Source organism: Sus scrofa, chromosome 14 (genome assembly GCF_054392235.1).
Source record: "Sus scrofa isolate SSC_HxYL_T2T_F1_AM1 chromosome 14, Sscrofa_HxYL_maternal_Yorkshire_Landrace_v2.0, whole genome shotgun sequence".
Classification (NCBI taxonomy): domain Eukaryota; kingdom Metazoa; phylum Chordata; class Mammalia; order Artiodactyla; family Suidae; genus Sus; species Sus scrofa.
Window position 1 is genome coordinate 28,519,126 of NC_139396.1, and position 17,052 is coordinate 28,536,177.

Sequence of the window (17,052 nt, forward strand, 5' to 3'; positions counted from 1 at the left end):
TTTTTAAATACAGAATTGCATGTTTAATTTGGTCACAAATTCATAAGGACATGGTATTTTGTGCCCAGTGGCTTTTCTTTCATTGTCTAAGGTTTCCAAGAAATTCTTAAAAGGGATCTTCCCATGGAGAGGAAACATGCACAGAACCCAACCTTTAAATAAAACTTTTAAATAAAACTTCCCGTGCACTGACACGAAGCAATAAAGGAAACAACTTCATATCTCTAGAAGGTTTTCACTGGTAAAAGACACAATAAATATGTGAAGGGATATGACAAACACTGATAAGACTAATACTTTAGAAGGGCACTCACAGAAATCCTCTGAGAGAAGGGCCAGATATCCGGAAAGAAGGGGCCAGAGGGCTTGCTTATAACAGCAGGACCATGGGGGGCAGCCCTTCCAAAACACTCCAGTTGACTCCCGACACCATACCCTGAACGTGCCTAAATGTCAGGCAATTCCATCTTTGGCCACATCAGCTTTGGGGAAGGCAACACACAGAGTCTTGAGACGGAAAAGACCACAACTCCTGAGTGGTCCTTCCTCCATAAGATCATCCTGCAGTAACTGGACGCCTACAAAGAAGGGTTTTAATGGAAGGCTTTAAAAAAAAACAAACAAACAAAAAAAAGGAATGAAAGGACAGAACCCCAACACATCAGCCATTTTAGGCCAATGCCTACAGTGTTTAGGAATTGGCATGTCTGTGTGAGTCTGTTTCTGCAGGAGGCCAAAGCTTACGAAGAGGTTGAGATGCCCGAGTAGCCAACTCAGACCGCAAAAGGCAGTTCTGAGGCTCAGATCAGAGCACCCGGACCGCGAGTGCCCATCTAGTGCCGAGTCAGCCCACACTGAACACAGTCCACCACCACCAACTGCACTTCCTCCCTGAGACCACGGCAGACACTGGGACCAGATCCCTCCCCTCCCTCCCGGGAACCCAGAGGGAGCCGAAGCTTCACTAACAAGATCAGACGCAAGACGCCCATGTCACTTAACATCTGCACCCAACCTGCATCCCACCCTCAGCACCGAGGTCCAACGAAGAACCGGCGGAGGCCCACGCCTGACAGCCCAGCTCACAGACACCAGACACAGGGCTGTGCAGGGATGCCACGTCTCGTCACGCTCTGCTGACTTGTAAACGCCCACCGGTAAATAAAAGAAATAGTCACACACCTATGAGATTTTCAGGTATAAAAGAGTGGGCACCACAGAGGTCACCAGGTATCCAAGAGTGCGAGACTGCCTTTGAAGGAGAGTGGATTCCTCCAGTGCTCCCCACAGCGGTGCTGGGCTCTCTTCTGCCACTACTTGTGACACCCAATCGTTGTGGCTTCGCACCTCTCAAAAAGGCAACCCATGTAAACAACCCAGTGTTATTTCACAGAATCTTTTCTAGGCTACTATAAATACATATAAAAAACATAGAAGCAGGAGTTGCCTTTGTGGCTCAGTGGTTAATGAACCTGACTCAGGATCCATGAGGTTGCGGGTTCGACCCCCGGCCTCACTCAGTGGGTTACGGATCCGGCGCTGCCGTGAGCTGTGGTGTAGGTCGCAGACGCAGCTCAGATCCCAAGTGGCTGTGGCTCTGGCGTAGGCCAGCGGCTACAGCTCCGATTCGACCCCTAGCCTGGGAACCTCCACAGGCCTTAGGTGCGGTCCTAAGACAGCAAAAAAACCGCAAAAAACAATAAATAGCAGAAAGTCATACAACAAACAGTATATACAGACTACACCCCCTCCCCAACAAAACATAGATTCTATTGTAATACATGAGAGTAAAAAGTACAAGTCCATTTGGATAAAAAACGTGTCCAGAACTGGAAGATGAGGTCCTCAAACACTCAGGACACAGCAGCACCAGCTTCACTTTCTTTGAAGATGAACTTTCCTGAGCCCACCAGCGTGTCCTCAATTTTCTCCTTTGCGTATCTTTGCCCCAGTGCTTCCAAGGCACCGAGGAGGTCGTTGACTGAGGCCTCCCGCCCTCTGCGGCGGACCCAGGTCTCCAGCATCTCATACAAGGCATCCCCGGTGTTCCGGGCGCGATCTCTGCTCTGAAGGATCTCATTTTGGGTGAGGCCCATCTTTCTCATGAGTTTGTCCCAGCAATCATAAGGCACGATGGTGGAAAAGTCATCAAAGAACTGCCTCAAGCCTAGGTTGGGGGAAAGTCACAGAGAGAAGGTTGGGACCAGCTTCAGAAAGGGCAGAGGACCCTCGGGCAGGCCTGGACCCCAGGGCGGGACCTGAAGAGCTCCCCCTGCTGAGGCAGCTGCTGCTCTGCATCCCTGACCTGCTTCCCAGCCACAGAGAAATCGGGCCACACGCTGCCTGGGCCCCCTATGTCCCCAGGACACCGTAGGGAGTCAAGGTCACCAGAGAATCCTGTCCTAAGTGAGGGAGAAGGGCCCACCGGGGAGGGGAAACGGACGGCATGGAGGGAGAAGGCAGTAGTGGCAGGAGGCAGAGGGGGCCACCTGCCCCTCTCGTGAGACTCAGGGTGGCACCTGCCCCTCTCGTGAGACTCAGGGCCCCAGCTGCCACCTCGGCACTGGGGACCCAGCAAGGCCTGGAGCTTGGAAGGTCTCTGGCTTCACACTCAGCTCGGCCTCCCTGAGCTGGATGGGGACAAACAGACGCTAACATGTGAGGTGGAGCCGAGGCCGCCCGCCTCGCGGGACTGGGGATGCAGGGCAAGCGTGTGCAACGCAGTGCACACCACCGTGCATAGGTACCTAAGGTGGCCGCTGAAGGAAGTTCATATTCTCTCACAGCTACGCTGGAAAACGTAAAATGTTAACAAGTTATACTAATTTCCATAAAATATGGCACGGACTCAATACATTCCAAAACGTTCATCTCAAAATGTAATAATGGTCAAAAATTGTTGATGGGACCTATTACATTCCTGTTTTCTACCAATTCTTTGAGATACGGGATCGAGTTCTAACACAGCTCATCAAATGCGGCCACAGGTCAGCTGCCCCACAGCCTCCTGGGGCCAGTGGGTGCCCTGCTGGACGGCACAGCCCCTGAGGTGCCTCAGAGTGGGCAGACCTGGCTCTGAGGCCTTTAGAGTCTGGATGGCCCAGGCACAAGCCATCCCCGGTCTCAGCTGCCCTCACAGCTGTGGGGACGCAGTGAAGACGCTGTCGCGCTTCCCTCCACTCCTAGTCCATGGTCCAGGGAAAAACACTCACATTCTGTGGGGTCTCCACCGTCCGCAGGAACCAGGAGCCGTCTTCGCACCCGAGACCCTTCAGCTGCTGCCGGTTCCTGTAACACGCAGTGGAGAAAGGTCTCGGTCTTCGTCAGGGGTCCCGGATTCGCTGTGTGACCCGGGCAGCCACCCGTCCTCCCGGGTCTCTACAGAGACGAGAGCAACCTGCCACCCTGAGCAGCTCCCAGGCTCGTGTGCTCGTGGAGGGACAGGCTCCCTGCGGTAGGGCTCACGTCCTACGTGTCTGCTCCAGCTTCGACGACCTTATGCAGCCGAGCCGCCGTCCCTCAATCAAGACAGGGACCGTTCCCACCGCCACGCAGTCCCTTCTGCCCCTTCTAGTCCTTTCCCACCCACCGCCTCGGGAGACAGGCACTCCCTCCCCGCTTGACGTGACTCAGATGAAGACTATTTAAAAGGGCACTTGGGAAAGTCTAAGGTAGAGGGTTACTCCATGCGTATGCGGCTGCTTTGATCAACAATACTGTACCATATCGGTAGTCTAAAGAAGGGCATGAAATGATCACATATTCCCCACGGACGCTGAAAAACCACTTGGGAAATTTATTTATTTATTTATTTATTTTGCTATTTCTTGGGCCGCTCCCGCGGCATATGGAGCTTCCCAGGCTAGGGGTCTAATCGGAGCTGTAGCCACCAGCCTATGCCAGAGCCACAGCAACGCGGGATCCGAGCCGAGTCTGCAACCTACACCACAGCTCATGGCAACCCCGGATCGTTAACCCACTGAGCAAGGGCAGGGACCGAACCCCCAACCTCATGGTTCCTCGGTGGATTCGATAACCACTGCGCCACGACGGGAACTCCTCACTTGGTAAATTTAAATTCCGATTCTGTGTTTTAAAAACACCTCAGGAGTTCCCGTCGTGGCGCAGCAGAAACGAAGCCGGCTAGGTAGGAACCATGAGGCAGCGGGTTCAATCCCTGGCCTTGCTCAGAGGGTTAAGGATCTGGCGTGGCGGTGGTGTAGCCTGGCAGCTACAGCTCCAGTTAGACCCCTAGCCTGGGAACCTCCATATGCCTAGGGTGTGGCCCTAGAAAAGACAAGCAAACAAACAAACAAACAAACAAAAAACACCTCCGAACAGGAGCCTAGACTCATAGTGATAAGATTGCACATCTCCAAAAGAGCCAGTATCATTCTTAGTGGCCACTCTGGAGGCCTCCCCAACAAGTCCAGTCAAGACCAAAAAATACCCCCCTGCGCTAAGCATCAATGTAAGCAACAGTGCCGTTATTTGAAATTCGTCAAAACAATGTAAGCGCTAAGCAAACATCGTTCTGAACTTCTGGTCTCTGCGGCTGTAAGCACAACAAAAACAATTCAGATCTTTAAAGGGAGCAGACAAAACAGTCATTATTTTATATGTGATTATAGCCTTACAAAACTTTGAGGGTTCCACAATGCCACGGCTATTGCTACTACTGCTACTACTACTAATGCGATTGTACCATCGTACGGATCGTACGGATGGATGACTGTTTCAAATTGTAGCAGACAATAAATTCCATAGGGAATTACAAGAGATGGATAAACATACAAGGTAACAGAACACGTGCGATACAAAGATACAGCCTCCACAAGAAACAGGCGACATTTACCAAAGAAAAATACACATCTAGGTGAGCTATAGAAACCCCTTGACTTGAAATGCTAGCTCTTTTCATAAGAGAAATACAGAATATCTATTTAGAAATATCTGGGAGGTCCCACCGTGGGAACAGGACAGAGGACAAGTAGCCTAAGAGCTGACAGTCTACTACAGCAGGGGGGCTCCCCCTCCATGACCCTGACGGCCCTCCTTCACCCCTTCCCCATGGGATAGGAGACGGGACCAGCATCAGCCTTTCCCTGTGGCCCCCACAGCCCTGGGCAAGTCGAAGGGCGAGGGCATCACACTCACCAGTAGATGTTCTGCTTCCCCTGAGGACTGTACTCCCGTGGGCTCCACCTGCTCAGGGTCTTCTACCTCCTGATCAGAGACTGGAGAGGACAGGCGGTCTCTATTGCTCAGGGTGTTGTTGCGGGCATTGTCCAGCGCCTCAGGCCTTCTTGAGGGATGTGATTGCCAGAAAAGGACCTTGGGAGGGCAAAGAGCTGACTCAGGCGTCCATACCGACAGATCCTCGCAGCAGCTGCGGGGACACAGAGGGTTCTGCCTCCCTACATACTCCCATGCTGTGCCCCCCAGGTGGGTGCAGACTCAGCACATCCATGGCTCTGCCGATGGCCCCAGGACCCTGGTGCTGTGCTAAGGGGGGGCTCAGCACCCCTGCTGGACAACCCCAAGCCCCAGGGTCCATCTAGGGTTAGGAGGTGAGGGTGTCTTGCAAGCACTAAGAAGCACAGCAGCAGCCCTGCCAACCCGCCTTAGGGCTGCTCTCAACAGACCAATGGCGCCCCTACAGTCAGCCCAGAGCCCCCACCCCACTTGACAGAGCCAGGGACCATAGCACAGGACAAACTGGGCACTGTGTCCACCCGGGGCCCTGGGGTGGGTGGGAAGCCGTTGCTGAGGGCCTGAGGCCACCAGGTCCTGGAGAAACCAACTCACTTTGTCCATGAATTTGCGGTGCAGTCCACAACCTGGAAGAGAAGCAGCAGCCGCTTGAGCAGGGGGGAGAGTCCCCTTACAGCACCTCCCTCCCCAGGGACAGGACAGATACTGAACAAGGAGCCCCAGGCCTGGGGACAAGGACGGGCCCATTCCAACTCTGGGGAACCCTCAGGGACGGAGAAGAGAGATGGGGGGAAATGAAGTAAAAGGAAACATACATCAAATCTCTGCTGGGTTCTGCTGTATAAACCCTCCTGACTCTTGTCACCCAAGCGAGGTGCTGACCACCTCTCTGCCGTGGCTGGGGGCCCTGAAGGCATGAAGAGCTGACCTGGCCCCTTTCTCCGTGGCCATGGGGACCAGGGGACCATCAGCTGAGATGTGGGACTGAGGTGATCCTGGCCCTCGCAGGAGCAGGGGAGGTGGGAGGTGCAGAGGGATCCTGGGGACCAAGATCAGAGCCAGGCCAGGGCACCAGGAAGACTGGGGAGACGGAGGAGGGGCCCGTGCCTCCCCCTTCCGTCCTGGTACCTCACCTTGAACTTTGCACTTGCAGAGGCAGCATGCGATCACCACCGCTAAAGGGACAACTACAAGAAGAACTGCGATTCCAGCCACCAGTAGGGAATTGCTTGAGGAGGGAGAGGAAGCGGTGGGCGGTTGCAGGTTCATGGTCACTGGCTCTCCAGGATCCAGGGCCTCCCCACTGGCCCGGGTACCTGACTCTTGATGCACACACTTGAGGTCACTCGAGGGGGTACACGGCGTGGCCATGACCATCCCATCAGGGCACCTGGGTACAGACACAGGGGATCCATCAGGGAAAGCTGGCCAGATGAGGAGAAAGAGGGAAGCACCTCCCACCCAGCGTCCCTGACAGGCCAGTGGTGGAGGAACAGGCTCTCCTGTCTGCAGGGCCGGGTCCCCTCACCCGCCTTGTTGGCTGCAAGAAGGATCAGAGCTTGGGCACTTCAGCCCCCAGGGCTCCTGCTGAGTGTTCAGAGCTGCCCCTTCTTCAGGAGCTGGGCCTTCTTTTTCTTTTTTTTTTGTCTTTTGTCTTTGTTGTTGTTGTTGTCGCTATTTCTTGGGCCCCTCCCGCGGCATATGGAGGTTCCCAGTCTAGGGGTCGAATTGGAGCTGTAGCCACCGGCCTACACCACAGCCACAGCAACGCGGGATCCGACCTGCGTCTGCAACCTACACCACAGCTCACGGCAACGCCGGATCCTTAACCCACTGAGCAAGGACAGGGACCGAACCCGCAATCTCATGGTTCCTAGTCGGATTTGTTAACCACTGCGCCACGACGGGAACTCCAGGAGCTGGGCCTTCTCTGCAAGGCCTGCCCTGGGCCTCCCTGGCTGCAGCGGGAGCCCGGGGGAGGGGCAACCTCATCCAGGTCAAGGGTCAGAAGGGCTCGGGCACAAGCTGAGCCTCCCCCGCCAGTCGCCCTTTCACACAAGGACCCTCTTGTCCTCCACCTGCTGACCCTTCCTACCAGCCACAGCCCACACTGGAGCGCCAGAGAAGAGCGCAGGACTGCTGGCCCCTGAGTCCCCAGAGAGGGAAGATTCGGGTCTTCTTGGGGAACCAGGGCTGGGTGTGAGGCCCGCTGGGCTGGCTCAGAGCTTTACAGGAAGGAACCTCGAAGGAGCTGGGTGCCCCATCTCATTAGGAATCTCCGGTGGGCGCCTTTGTGTTCGTGGGCCCTTTCCTGCCCCAAAACGAGGAAAATTCCCTTTTTACGACGGCATTGTCACAGATGAATGTAAGCTTGGCTGCATTCTACTCATTTTCTTCCCTCTGCTATCAGAAGAAGCTACAGCTTCTCCTGGGCCACGGACAGTGTCGGGAACCTTAAGCAGTGAGCCGGCTGAAGGGGAACGGTGCTGAGGAGGTTTGGGAAGGTGCGGGGGGCAGGGAGGGGCTGCTTGCAGGCTCAGGCGGCCCCCCGGGCCCAGGGAAGGCCTGGGGCGGGAGGGGGCTCTGGGACAGTTCCCTTGAGCTGCTGGAAACCGCCTGGGCTCCTGCGTCTCACCTGGTGTGGCACTTCTGGCAGAACTCGGAGGAGTTTTCTTCACGGAAAGTTCCAGGTTTGCACTCACACTGTGTGTCCGCAGTTGCTGTGCAAGGGGTCTTCTCTTCTTCACCTGAAGACAAAGGATCAGGGTTGGCGATGTGCGTCCCTCGAGTGACTCTCAACCCTTCTTTGCCACCCAAACCCCCCCACGCTCAGGATTGGGAAGAAACGTGTTTTCAGTCACACATCCGGAGCAAGCGATGGGGTAAGGTGGGGTGTAATCTGAGACGCCCTGGAGGGCGAGGAACACCTGGGTCAGGGCTCAACACCCAGTCCTCAGGGCAAGGCCAGAGGACCTCAGGTCCTGAAGGCCCAGGGAGGCTGAGCCCAGGATGGGAGGAAGGGAGGATGGGAGGAGACCTAGCTGGGCTGGAAATCGGGTTTCTGCCTCCCTGACCCATTCGCATCCCATCTCATCATCACCCAGCACCCTCACTGAAGGCTCGGGGGACCACGGGTCCTGTACCTGATTTGCAAACCGTGCAGCGTAAGCAAGAAAAGAGGGTGTTTGGATGACTGGTGTAATCCACTCCGTCTGTGCACCGGACACACTCTCCACTGGCTTCCTCCACATGGAACCCTGAAAAGGAAGGGAAAAGCTGCAGAGGAAGTCCCCACAGGATTCCCAGAGGCTGGCAGTGTGGCCGGGATGCCTCTTTCACCCATCAGTGGAATCCACACAGGGAACCCTTCTTGACTGGCCTTCATCTTTTGTTTTTGTTTTTTTTTTTTTTTGTCTTTGTAGAGCCACACCCTCAGCATGTGGAGGTTCCCAGGCCTGGGGTCAAATCGGAGCTGTGGCCACCAGCCTACACCGCAGCCACAGCCACGTCAGATCTGAGCCGTGTCTGCAACCTACACCACAGCTCACGGCAACGCCAGATCCTTAACCCACTGAGCAGGGCCAGGGTTCCAACCTGCATCCTCATGGGTCCTCATCAGATTCGTTTCCACGAAGCAACGCCGGACTTGGCCTCAATCTATTGAGTTGACATCTACCACAGACCTTAGACCAGTACTGCCAACAGCAATACACTGACGAGCCACACGTGAAAGTCACAGCCACAGGTGGCACATTAAAGAGTAAAAAGAAAGAGGTCAACCTAATTTTAACAATGTATTTTCTTAAGCTCAGAAGTTCTAACAGAGTGTCACTTCAAATGTAATCCGTATAAAACATGGAGATTTTTACTGCGGTGAATGCCTTACTAAAAAACAAAACCCCTGCTCCCTTCACAGCGCTCAGGGTCTGTGATCAGCCCCTGCCTGCCCTTGTGTCCTCTTTACCCTCCACTTACACCAGCTGGCCCCTAGTTTTGCTTAAACAAGCCCAGCCCTGCCCCCTGGGGGCCGTCTCAGGGGCACTGGACAGTGGCTCTCAGCCTGGAAGTCGCCATCCCCAGGAGGCCTCACTAACTCTGTCTCTGCCCCCACCCCCCCATCACTCAGGTATCCTCGGGGTTCCTACTGCATCTCTCTCACTATCATGAGCATCCCTCTGTCTGGGGACCACGCTCATGCCCTCCCAGCACAGTGCCTGGCACAAAGAAGACGTCCGTTGAATACCTGCAGAGATCTGAAAACCAAAAGGACATGGGGACAAGGGTGGGGTAAGGGCTGGAGATCAGTCTTCGGATGTACCTGGTGGACACTTCCAGCGGCCAAGACTCCCTGCCTCTGGGGCAGCGATTTGCTGGTGAAATCGTCCCTGCCCTGTGGGCATGCCTGAGGCAGCTGTGACCTATGAGGACAAAGCAGGGACCGGCGTGAGTGGCTTCCAGACTCTTGTCCTCCTAGGATCCATCCCACAGTCCCTTGACCACCGCCCACACAATGAAACAGAACTGGAACCTTTCTTCCAGCTCCGAACTCTCCTTTTTTTTCTATGCAAGTTTGTCCCCTGGTCTTTGGTGCCAGCAAGTACCTGAACACTGAACTTTTTTTCCCCCGGTACGCTTTTCTCTTAGAGTAAAAGAAAATCCGTTGATTCCAGAAAGTATAGACAAAAACGTTTCGCTAAGAATGCAGAAACCACAGGTATCCCTTTGATTAGAGAAAACAGCCCCTGTCTTGCTGTCTTTAGTTCTTCTATTTGACCGCACGCACGAATACTCTCCCTCAGCCTCCCCCCACCCCTGACACACACACACACACACACACACACACACACACACACACACACACACACACGCATGCGCACACGTTTACAGATGGGGGTTCTAGCAGAAGTACACGTTTTCAAAATCCTGATCCAGAATCACACTTTAAGGAACTTCCGGTTTTAACCTGAGCGGCTGTCACCAAGAGGAGCCTGTCAGTGTCCCACAACATACCAAAGAGTCACACAAAAAGAGGAAATAGAACCCCAGGCTTTGGGGCGAAGGTCTCTGGGCTAAAAATGACAAAATGGGGCTAGCTGGACAAAGCTGAATGGACTCTGAGGCTTCGATGAGGACGAACGTGTCGAAGTTCAGGTTCTGATGTTGAAAGCTGTGCTGTGGGTTTGGGGGGAGACTGTCCTCGCTTGTAGGAAAGACACACACGCAAGTACGCGGTCATGGGGTCTATCATGTCAGGAGCGATTTCTCAAATGATTCAGGAAAAAAAGAAAAAGGTTTTTGTATAGTTTTTGCAACTTTGCTTCAACCTGGGAGTGATTTGAAGGAGAAAGTGAAATGAAGGGGGAAAAAAAAGAAATAGTTAAAATGGCAACAGCTTATGTGGAACCCAGTTCAACCTGCCTGACTTTAAACAAGATAAAAGAGAGCCCATCTTCGGAGTTCCCGTAGTGGCTCAGTGGTTAATGAATCCAACTAGGAGCCATGAGGTTGCAGGTTCCATCCCTGGCCTTGCTCAGTGGGTTAAGGATCTGCGTTGCTGTGGCTCTGGCGTGGGCCGGTGGCTACAGCTCCGATGAGACCCCTAGCCTGGGAATCTCCATAGGCCGCAGGAGCAGCCCTAGAAAAGGCGAAAAGACCAAAAAAAAAGAAAGAAAGAAAGAAAGAAAGAGAGAGAGAGAGAGAGAGAGAGAGAAAGAAAGAAAAAAGAAAGAAAGAAAGAAAGAAAGAAAGAAGGAAAGAAAGAAAGAAAAGACAGCCCTCTTCTCATAAAAGCCTGTCAAGTTTTTGGGGACAGCTAAGCTCATGTGTGTTCCCTAAGTTGTACTGTCCCCAGGCGGGGCCTCCTCTGAATCCCTTTGGAATCTCCTTTTCCTGACCTCACAGGCCTATTCACTCCTGTCTTCCCTGGTTCTCCTCTCATACACTCTCTCCCTCAATGTGTTCCTGTGGATCTTTCCAGGCATCCAACAACGTCTGTAACCACCTGTACAGTGAGCTCTCATCCACTCACCACCTACATTCGAATTTTGCCATATTTGCTTTATCACATATTTCTTTCTCTATCCATCCCTCTGTCCATTCTCCTAAGTGCCTTATTTTGAGGTGAAATTCAGATGTCTTCAGCTCTTAAAACTTCAGCATTACGTGGGTAACCAGAGCTCAATACTTCCTTCCAGGGTTTTCAGTTTTAAGATTGACAAAGAAGGAAATGCACAGCTCTAAAGGGTACCATTCAAAGCTTTAAGAAAATGCCGACACTCGTGAAACTCAAATCCTCTAACTAGAGGAGAGGAGATAACATTACTGCACAACATTCCCTCGCCCCCTTTCCTAGGTTAACCTCATCTCCTGTGTGACTGGGAGAGGAAGTGGCTCTTACTAGATGGAGGAAGTTGCCATCTACCCTGATGTAAAGAGAGGTTTTATGGTGGAAAGGGGTTAAATGTTGTCAAATGCCTTCTCTGCACCTGCTAAGCTGTTCATACAGTTTTCCTTCTTTGCAGTACTAATATAGCGGAAAATCATGGATGCATTTTCAGATGTTAATCCAACACACATTCATGCGATTAACCCCACTTGGTCAGGATAGGTTTTCTTCTTTAAATATCCCCGAATTGAGTGTACTATTTGTTTTGTTAAGGCGTTTTTTTGCTTTTCTTTTTAGGAAGATAATTGAAAAGCATTTTTCTTCTTTTCAAATGCTTTTGTCATGTTTAGGTACTGAATTTCTTCTAGCCTTACACACTACTGAAGAACTCCTACGTTTTCGGAAGACATCTGTAGAAGATTTTTCTTTCAGTTCTTTCACTGTTTGTATATTTGCCCTCACCCCTGCTGCCTCATCTAGGGTCTCCTGGTCTTCCACTCCCAGTCTCAGTAATCTCATAGATCCTTGAAAATCCCTCCTGGCCCTGAGGAATCACACCCACAGCACTACGGTGCCCCATTTTTACTTCTCAGGCTAGAGAGGAATTAAAGTTCAGGGGAGCAAGGGTGTAGGGCAACAGGCCCACTTGTGGACTCTTGGTGTGAGTGAAAACGGTCCAGCCTTCTTTTGGAGGCAGCTTATTGTTATCTAAATAAGAGTGTAAACTTATCTAGCCTACTGTCACACCAACCCCACTTCTAAGGAGATACCCCATAGACAGTGCAGATGGCCCCAAGAATACGTGACAGTGAGTGCCCTACAGGCGCCCAGAACCACTCAGCAGCAGTGTTCAGCATGGATCCCACCTATTTCAAACCAATAGTCAAAAAATGAATTCTGAACCATGGACTTGGAGAGCAGCCTTGTGGCTGCCAAGGGGGAGGGGGAGGGAGTAGGATGGACTGGGAATCTGGGGTTAGTAGATGCAAACTATTGCCTTTAGAAGGGATAAGCAATGAGATCCTGCTCTATAGCAATGGGAACCAGAGCTAGTCACTGGCGACAGAGCAGGATGGAGGATAATGTGAGAAAAAGAAGGTATAGATCTATGTGTGACTGGGTCACTTTACAGTAGATAACTGACAGAACACTACTATAATGGCAAAAAGTACAAATCGCTTCAAAATAAATTTAAAAAATAAATACGTCTGTATTTTCTCTGTGAGTTCAAAATGTTCTTTCTTTTCTGATTTTAGCAGTAATTTGCTCAATGAAAACAGACATTTTCATGATTCCTATAACCCTGTTTGGCCCTTTTTTTTTTTTTTTTTTAAACATGCAAGAAACTTCGAAAAGCACCTCAAGGAGTTCCCACCGTGGCAAAGCGGGATCCCCTGCGTCTTGGGACTCGGGTTCGCGGGATCCTTCCCGGACACAGTGGCTTGAAGATCCCGCGTTACTGCAACTGCGGCGTGGTTTGCAGTTGCGCCTGGGATCTGATCCCAGGCCTGGGAACTCCATACGCCACGGGGAGGCCAAAAAAAAGAAAAAAAAAAGAAAAGAAAAAAAAGAAAGTAAGAAAGAAGAAAGACAAGAAGGAAGAAAGGAAGTAAGGAAGGAAGGAAGGAAGAAAGAAAGGAAGGAAGGAAGGAAGGAAGGAAGAAAGAAAGAAAAAGAAAAGAAAAAAAAAAAAAAAAGCCACAACCTGAGAAAATGGAAGTGTGCAGATTTCTTCCCATAGTAAGTATCTTGAGGATGAACACCAACAGTGATAAATCCTACACGGAGCCTCCAAACCACCTCCTAGAGGAAGTGGTGAGCATCTGGTCCGGGTCGTGAGACGATTTATGGTTTCTACACAGCACTCATACATTGCCGCAAGCAGCAAGTAACTTTAAAGATCGTTTCCAACTTGGACGATCCTTGCAGGGTAAAGGATATTACGACGGAGCGTAAGGCCACGGTGGGGGAGGGGCCAGGGACCGCCCTAGTTCATCTATTTAAAAAGGGCACGTTTTAGAATTTAAACCCAGAGAGAGCAAGATTGAGAGAGAACGAGTGAGGAGGATCCGAGAGAGGGAAGGGGAAACGAAAGGAAGTGCGATCTGTCACTCACTAGTGCCCCGCCCCGCCCCCCCTCCGGCCGGCGAACCAGCGCGACTTCGCGAGCGGAGACTCACCGACAGCACCAACACCACGACGATGGGAGCCCTGAGGTCCTGGCGCGAAGGCTGGGGGCTGGCGGCGCGCCCTGCCGGAGCGCCCGAGGCGGTGGGTGCGCTCGGTCCCCAGTTCCTCGTTCGATCGCGATGCGGGCAGACGTCCGGTAGAGCCATCGGGAGTCCACAGCGTCTTTCCTGCAGCGCCGGATCGTACTTGCTGCCTCCTGGGTGCGCGGGCAGGACGTTATGGTCTAATCACACAGCCTGCCCTTACTTTTATACGCCGAGATTGCGCCATTTGCGCGGGCGCGTGAGCCGGCGCTAGCGGTGCGGTTAACATGAACCACCTCTAGGAGTCCCCGTCGTGGCGCAGTGGTTAACGAATCCGACGAGGAACCAGGAGGTTGCGGGTTCGGTCCCTGCCCTTGATCGCTGGGGTAACGATCCCGCGTTGCCGTGAGCTGCGGTGTAGGTCTCAGACGCGGCTCGGATCCCGCGTGGCTGTGCCTCTGGCGTAGGCTGGAGGCTACAGCTCCGATTCAACCCCTAGCCTGGGAACCTCCATAGGCCGTGGAAGCAGACAAACAAACAAACAACATTAACCACCTCTAACTAGTCACATCAGGAGAGGGGCCCGGAGTCCCTCAGAGCGACCCTGCAGCCCAAAGCGGAAATTACTGGCTCTGGCGGCCAAAGCCCTGGGGACGTGCTTTCATTAAAAGGCAGTCTGCACCTTTGGGAAGTGGGCACAGGGCTGAGGTGACATTCCAAATCTGCTTTCCGGGGGCGCGTCCTGACCCTGCCCCTTTCCAGCGCAAATGCCCCACTAGCTCATAACTCTCCTGTCTTCTGAGGGCCGCCTTCTGCCCACTCTCATCTCCATAGCCACGCCCCCAACCAGCTCATAAGTCTCCTGTCTTCTGAGGGCAGCCTTCTGCCCACTCTCATCTCCATAGCCACGCCCCCAACCAGCTCATAAGTCTCCTGTCTTCTGAGGGCCGCCTTCTGCCCACTCTCATCTCCATAGCCACGCCCCCAACCAGATCTTTTGATTTTTTTTTTTTCTTTTCTTTTCTTTTCTTTTCTTAAATTGTAGACCAGAATGCCAACATGTCCACTGGAGGGCTCTGGGTTCTAACTGCCCCTAAGCCAGTGAATCCCTTTGTGACTTAAGGAAAGCTTTTTTTTTTTTTTTTTTTTTTTGGAATTAAAAAAATTTAAAACATTTACCCACTGCCCCTTGACCCCTGTGGCTTGAGGCAGGTCTTCTAGTAAGAGTCAGACTAGGGGACAGGGAGTCAATGTGGTCCGATGGAGGGGAGCTGCCAGAGAGAATCCAAGGCAGGTTGGATGGACTGATGCCTCAGGCTGGTGGAGGTCTCCGGGAACCCCAGCCTCACCACCTACCCTGGCATTGAGAACCAAGAGGAAGCGAGAAACCTTCTCATCAGCCAAGAGAAATCCTCCCCAGTCCGGGGCTAAAGCCCAGTCAGGGCGCTGTCTCTGAGCCTGTTCACTCGCAGGTGACATACAGTTCTGTTTTCTTTTCTTTTTGCTTTTGGCCCCTCTTCATCCATTCCTCCAACTCCCTTCCCCCCTACTTCTGGCAGGCATGACTCTGTTCTCCATATCTGTGAGCTTGATTTTTTTTTTTTTTAAGTTTTCACCTATGAGAGGGATTATATTTATTGTCTTTCTCTGCCTGACTTAGTTCACCAGCATAATGCCCTCGAGGCCTCCCCATGTCGTCAGTGAAATGGCAGGATTTCCCTCTTTTTATGGCGAAATGATGTTCCATGGTCTGTGTGATATATATAGGCGATATATGACATATCATATGCATTGTATTTATTGTTACATATGATATATATAGTGATTATACATATATAATACATGTATGATATACCTCACAATTGCTTTATCCGTTCACCCATCGATGGGCTTTACACGACAGTCACGTACCACCTGGCTGCTCTCGGACCTCATCTGTGAAGGAAGGTACTGTGCTTTCAGAAGCCCAGTTGGATGTGGAACTCTCCCATTTTGAGGAAGGACACAGAGAGGAAACCGCAGGCGTGAAACTACCAGAGCGAACCACAGGGGAGGACAGCAGTGGTTGTGGCCTCTGTTCCTTCTTCTCCCGGGGCAGGTGTAACTGAGTTGGGTGACCTCGTGTGCCACCCAGGTACCGCTTCGGGGCGTATTTTCATGGACAGATTCCTCCCGGTCCTCAGCTACAGTCAAGAGCCCACTAGCCCAACGTTAGAAAGAGATTTCTCACAGGAACCTTGGCGTATTATCTGATGGCTGCAGTAATGGGCCATTTATATTTCTACAACGGCGTTCCCCCACTGCCCCTACCCCTGGCCCTCGTGGGGCTGCCATGCGGTGAGCATCGGAGGAGCCTCTGTAGGTGCTGGGGGTGTCCTCCTGCGCGCTGTTGCCTAGCTGGAGGATGCTTATCTTCCAGCGTATGATCCTGCGTATGATGAGAGTGCCCCTCACCTCACCCCCTGGCGCTGCAAGTGACATGGGCGGTATGTGGAGAGAGACGAGATCTGACTGGAGGTATGGTGGAGGGCGGGTGTAACTGAGAGAAAGAGAGTGGCATCCTGCCCCTCTGCCACAGAATGTGACCCAGTCAGGGAGTGACATCCTATCCCCTTAGTGTGTTCTTGGTGTGAAGCAGGTCAGAGATTCTGCCCACACCCAGGGGTGGGATGACACAGGGCCCGACTCATGGGCAGTCATCTCAGGATGTGTTTACCTCATGGATCCTTTTAAAATCAGAAGAAAATGTAAGGCAAAAGTCACGCGGTAACGGACCATTAGAACATGTGCAAGAATGGGAGGGGCTCCAAACTGGAAAGTACGAGTGTGATGAGCTGGCTGCTCTTCCTACTGGGCACCGGGATACACAGTGTGCCCAACTTTTAAAACGAAATAAGAAACCCTTCCTGTTCTCCCTTAAACATACCTTTGAACGTTGTTAAAGGCTCCACAGGTTGGCAGCACCGCAATAGCCCCCGTTCAAAGCGGCAGCAAGGTAGATCAGGACCAGGGCCCACATGGCAGAGAAAAGCAAGCAGGTACAAACAGAAGAGGTTAAGTGTAAAGTTCATGGTCAGGTTCGTGATTGAGTATGTTGGTGTATCTCCTTTAGACGGATGCTTTTGTTTGGTTGGTTGCTTTTGGCTTTTTGCTTTTTAGGGTTGCATCTGAGGCATGTGGAGGCTCCCAGGCTAGGGGTCTAATCAGAGCTACAGCTGCCGGCCTACGCCAGAGCCACAG

General features: G+C 52.3%; 1 protein-coding gene across 6 annotated transcripts in view; it reads right to left on the bottom strand.

Moving 5' to 3' along the window:
• LOC146396447 (tumor necrosis factor receptor superfamily member 10A-like) overlaps nucleotides 1-17,052 on the bottom strand; it is a 26,094-nt gene continuing 9,042 nt past the window's right edge. Inside the window, exons 1-10 of one of the 6 annotated variants that reach the window (XM_084997634.1) lie at nucleotides 16,739-17,034; nucleotides 13,780-13,985; nucleotides 9,533-9,632; nucleotides 8,358-8,471; nucleotides 7,850-7,961; nucleotides 6,348-6,604; nucleotides 5,809-5,840; nucleotides 5,158-5,334; nucleotides 3,213-3,288; nucleotides 1-2,167 (exon numbers count right to left, since the gene is read on the bottom strand). In XM_084997634.1, the coding sequence (XP_084853760.1) occupies nucleotides 1,854-2,167; nucleotides 3,213-3,288; nucleotides 5,158-5,334; nucleotides 5,809-5,840; nucleotides 6,348-6,604; nucleotides 7,850-7,961; nucleotides 8,358-8,471; nucleotides 9,533-9,632; nucleotides 13,780-13,985; nucleotides 16,739-16,883 (1,533 nt within the window). In that variant the 5' untranslated portion in view covers nucleotides 16,884-17,034 and the 3' untranslated portion in view covers nucleotides 1-1,853. Of the gene's footprint in view, nucleotides 2,168-3,212; nucleotides 3,289-5,157; nucleotides 5,335-5,808; nucleotides 5,841-6,347; nucleotides 6,605-7,849; nucleotides 7,962-8,357; nucleotides 8,472-8,808; nucleotides 8,927-9,532; nucleotides 9,633-13,304; nucleotides 13,532-13,779; nucleotides 14,010-16,738; nucleotides 17,035-17,052 lie in introns of those variants that run through there. The other 5 variants (XM_084997635.1, XM_084997638.1, XM_084997636.1 and 2 more) reach the window with 5 other exon arrangements.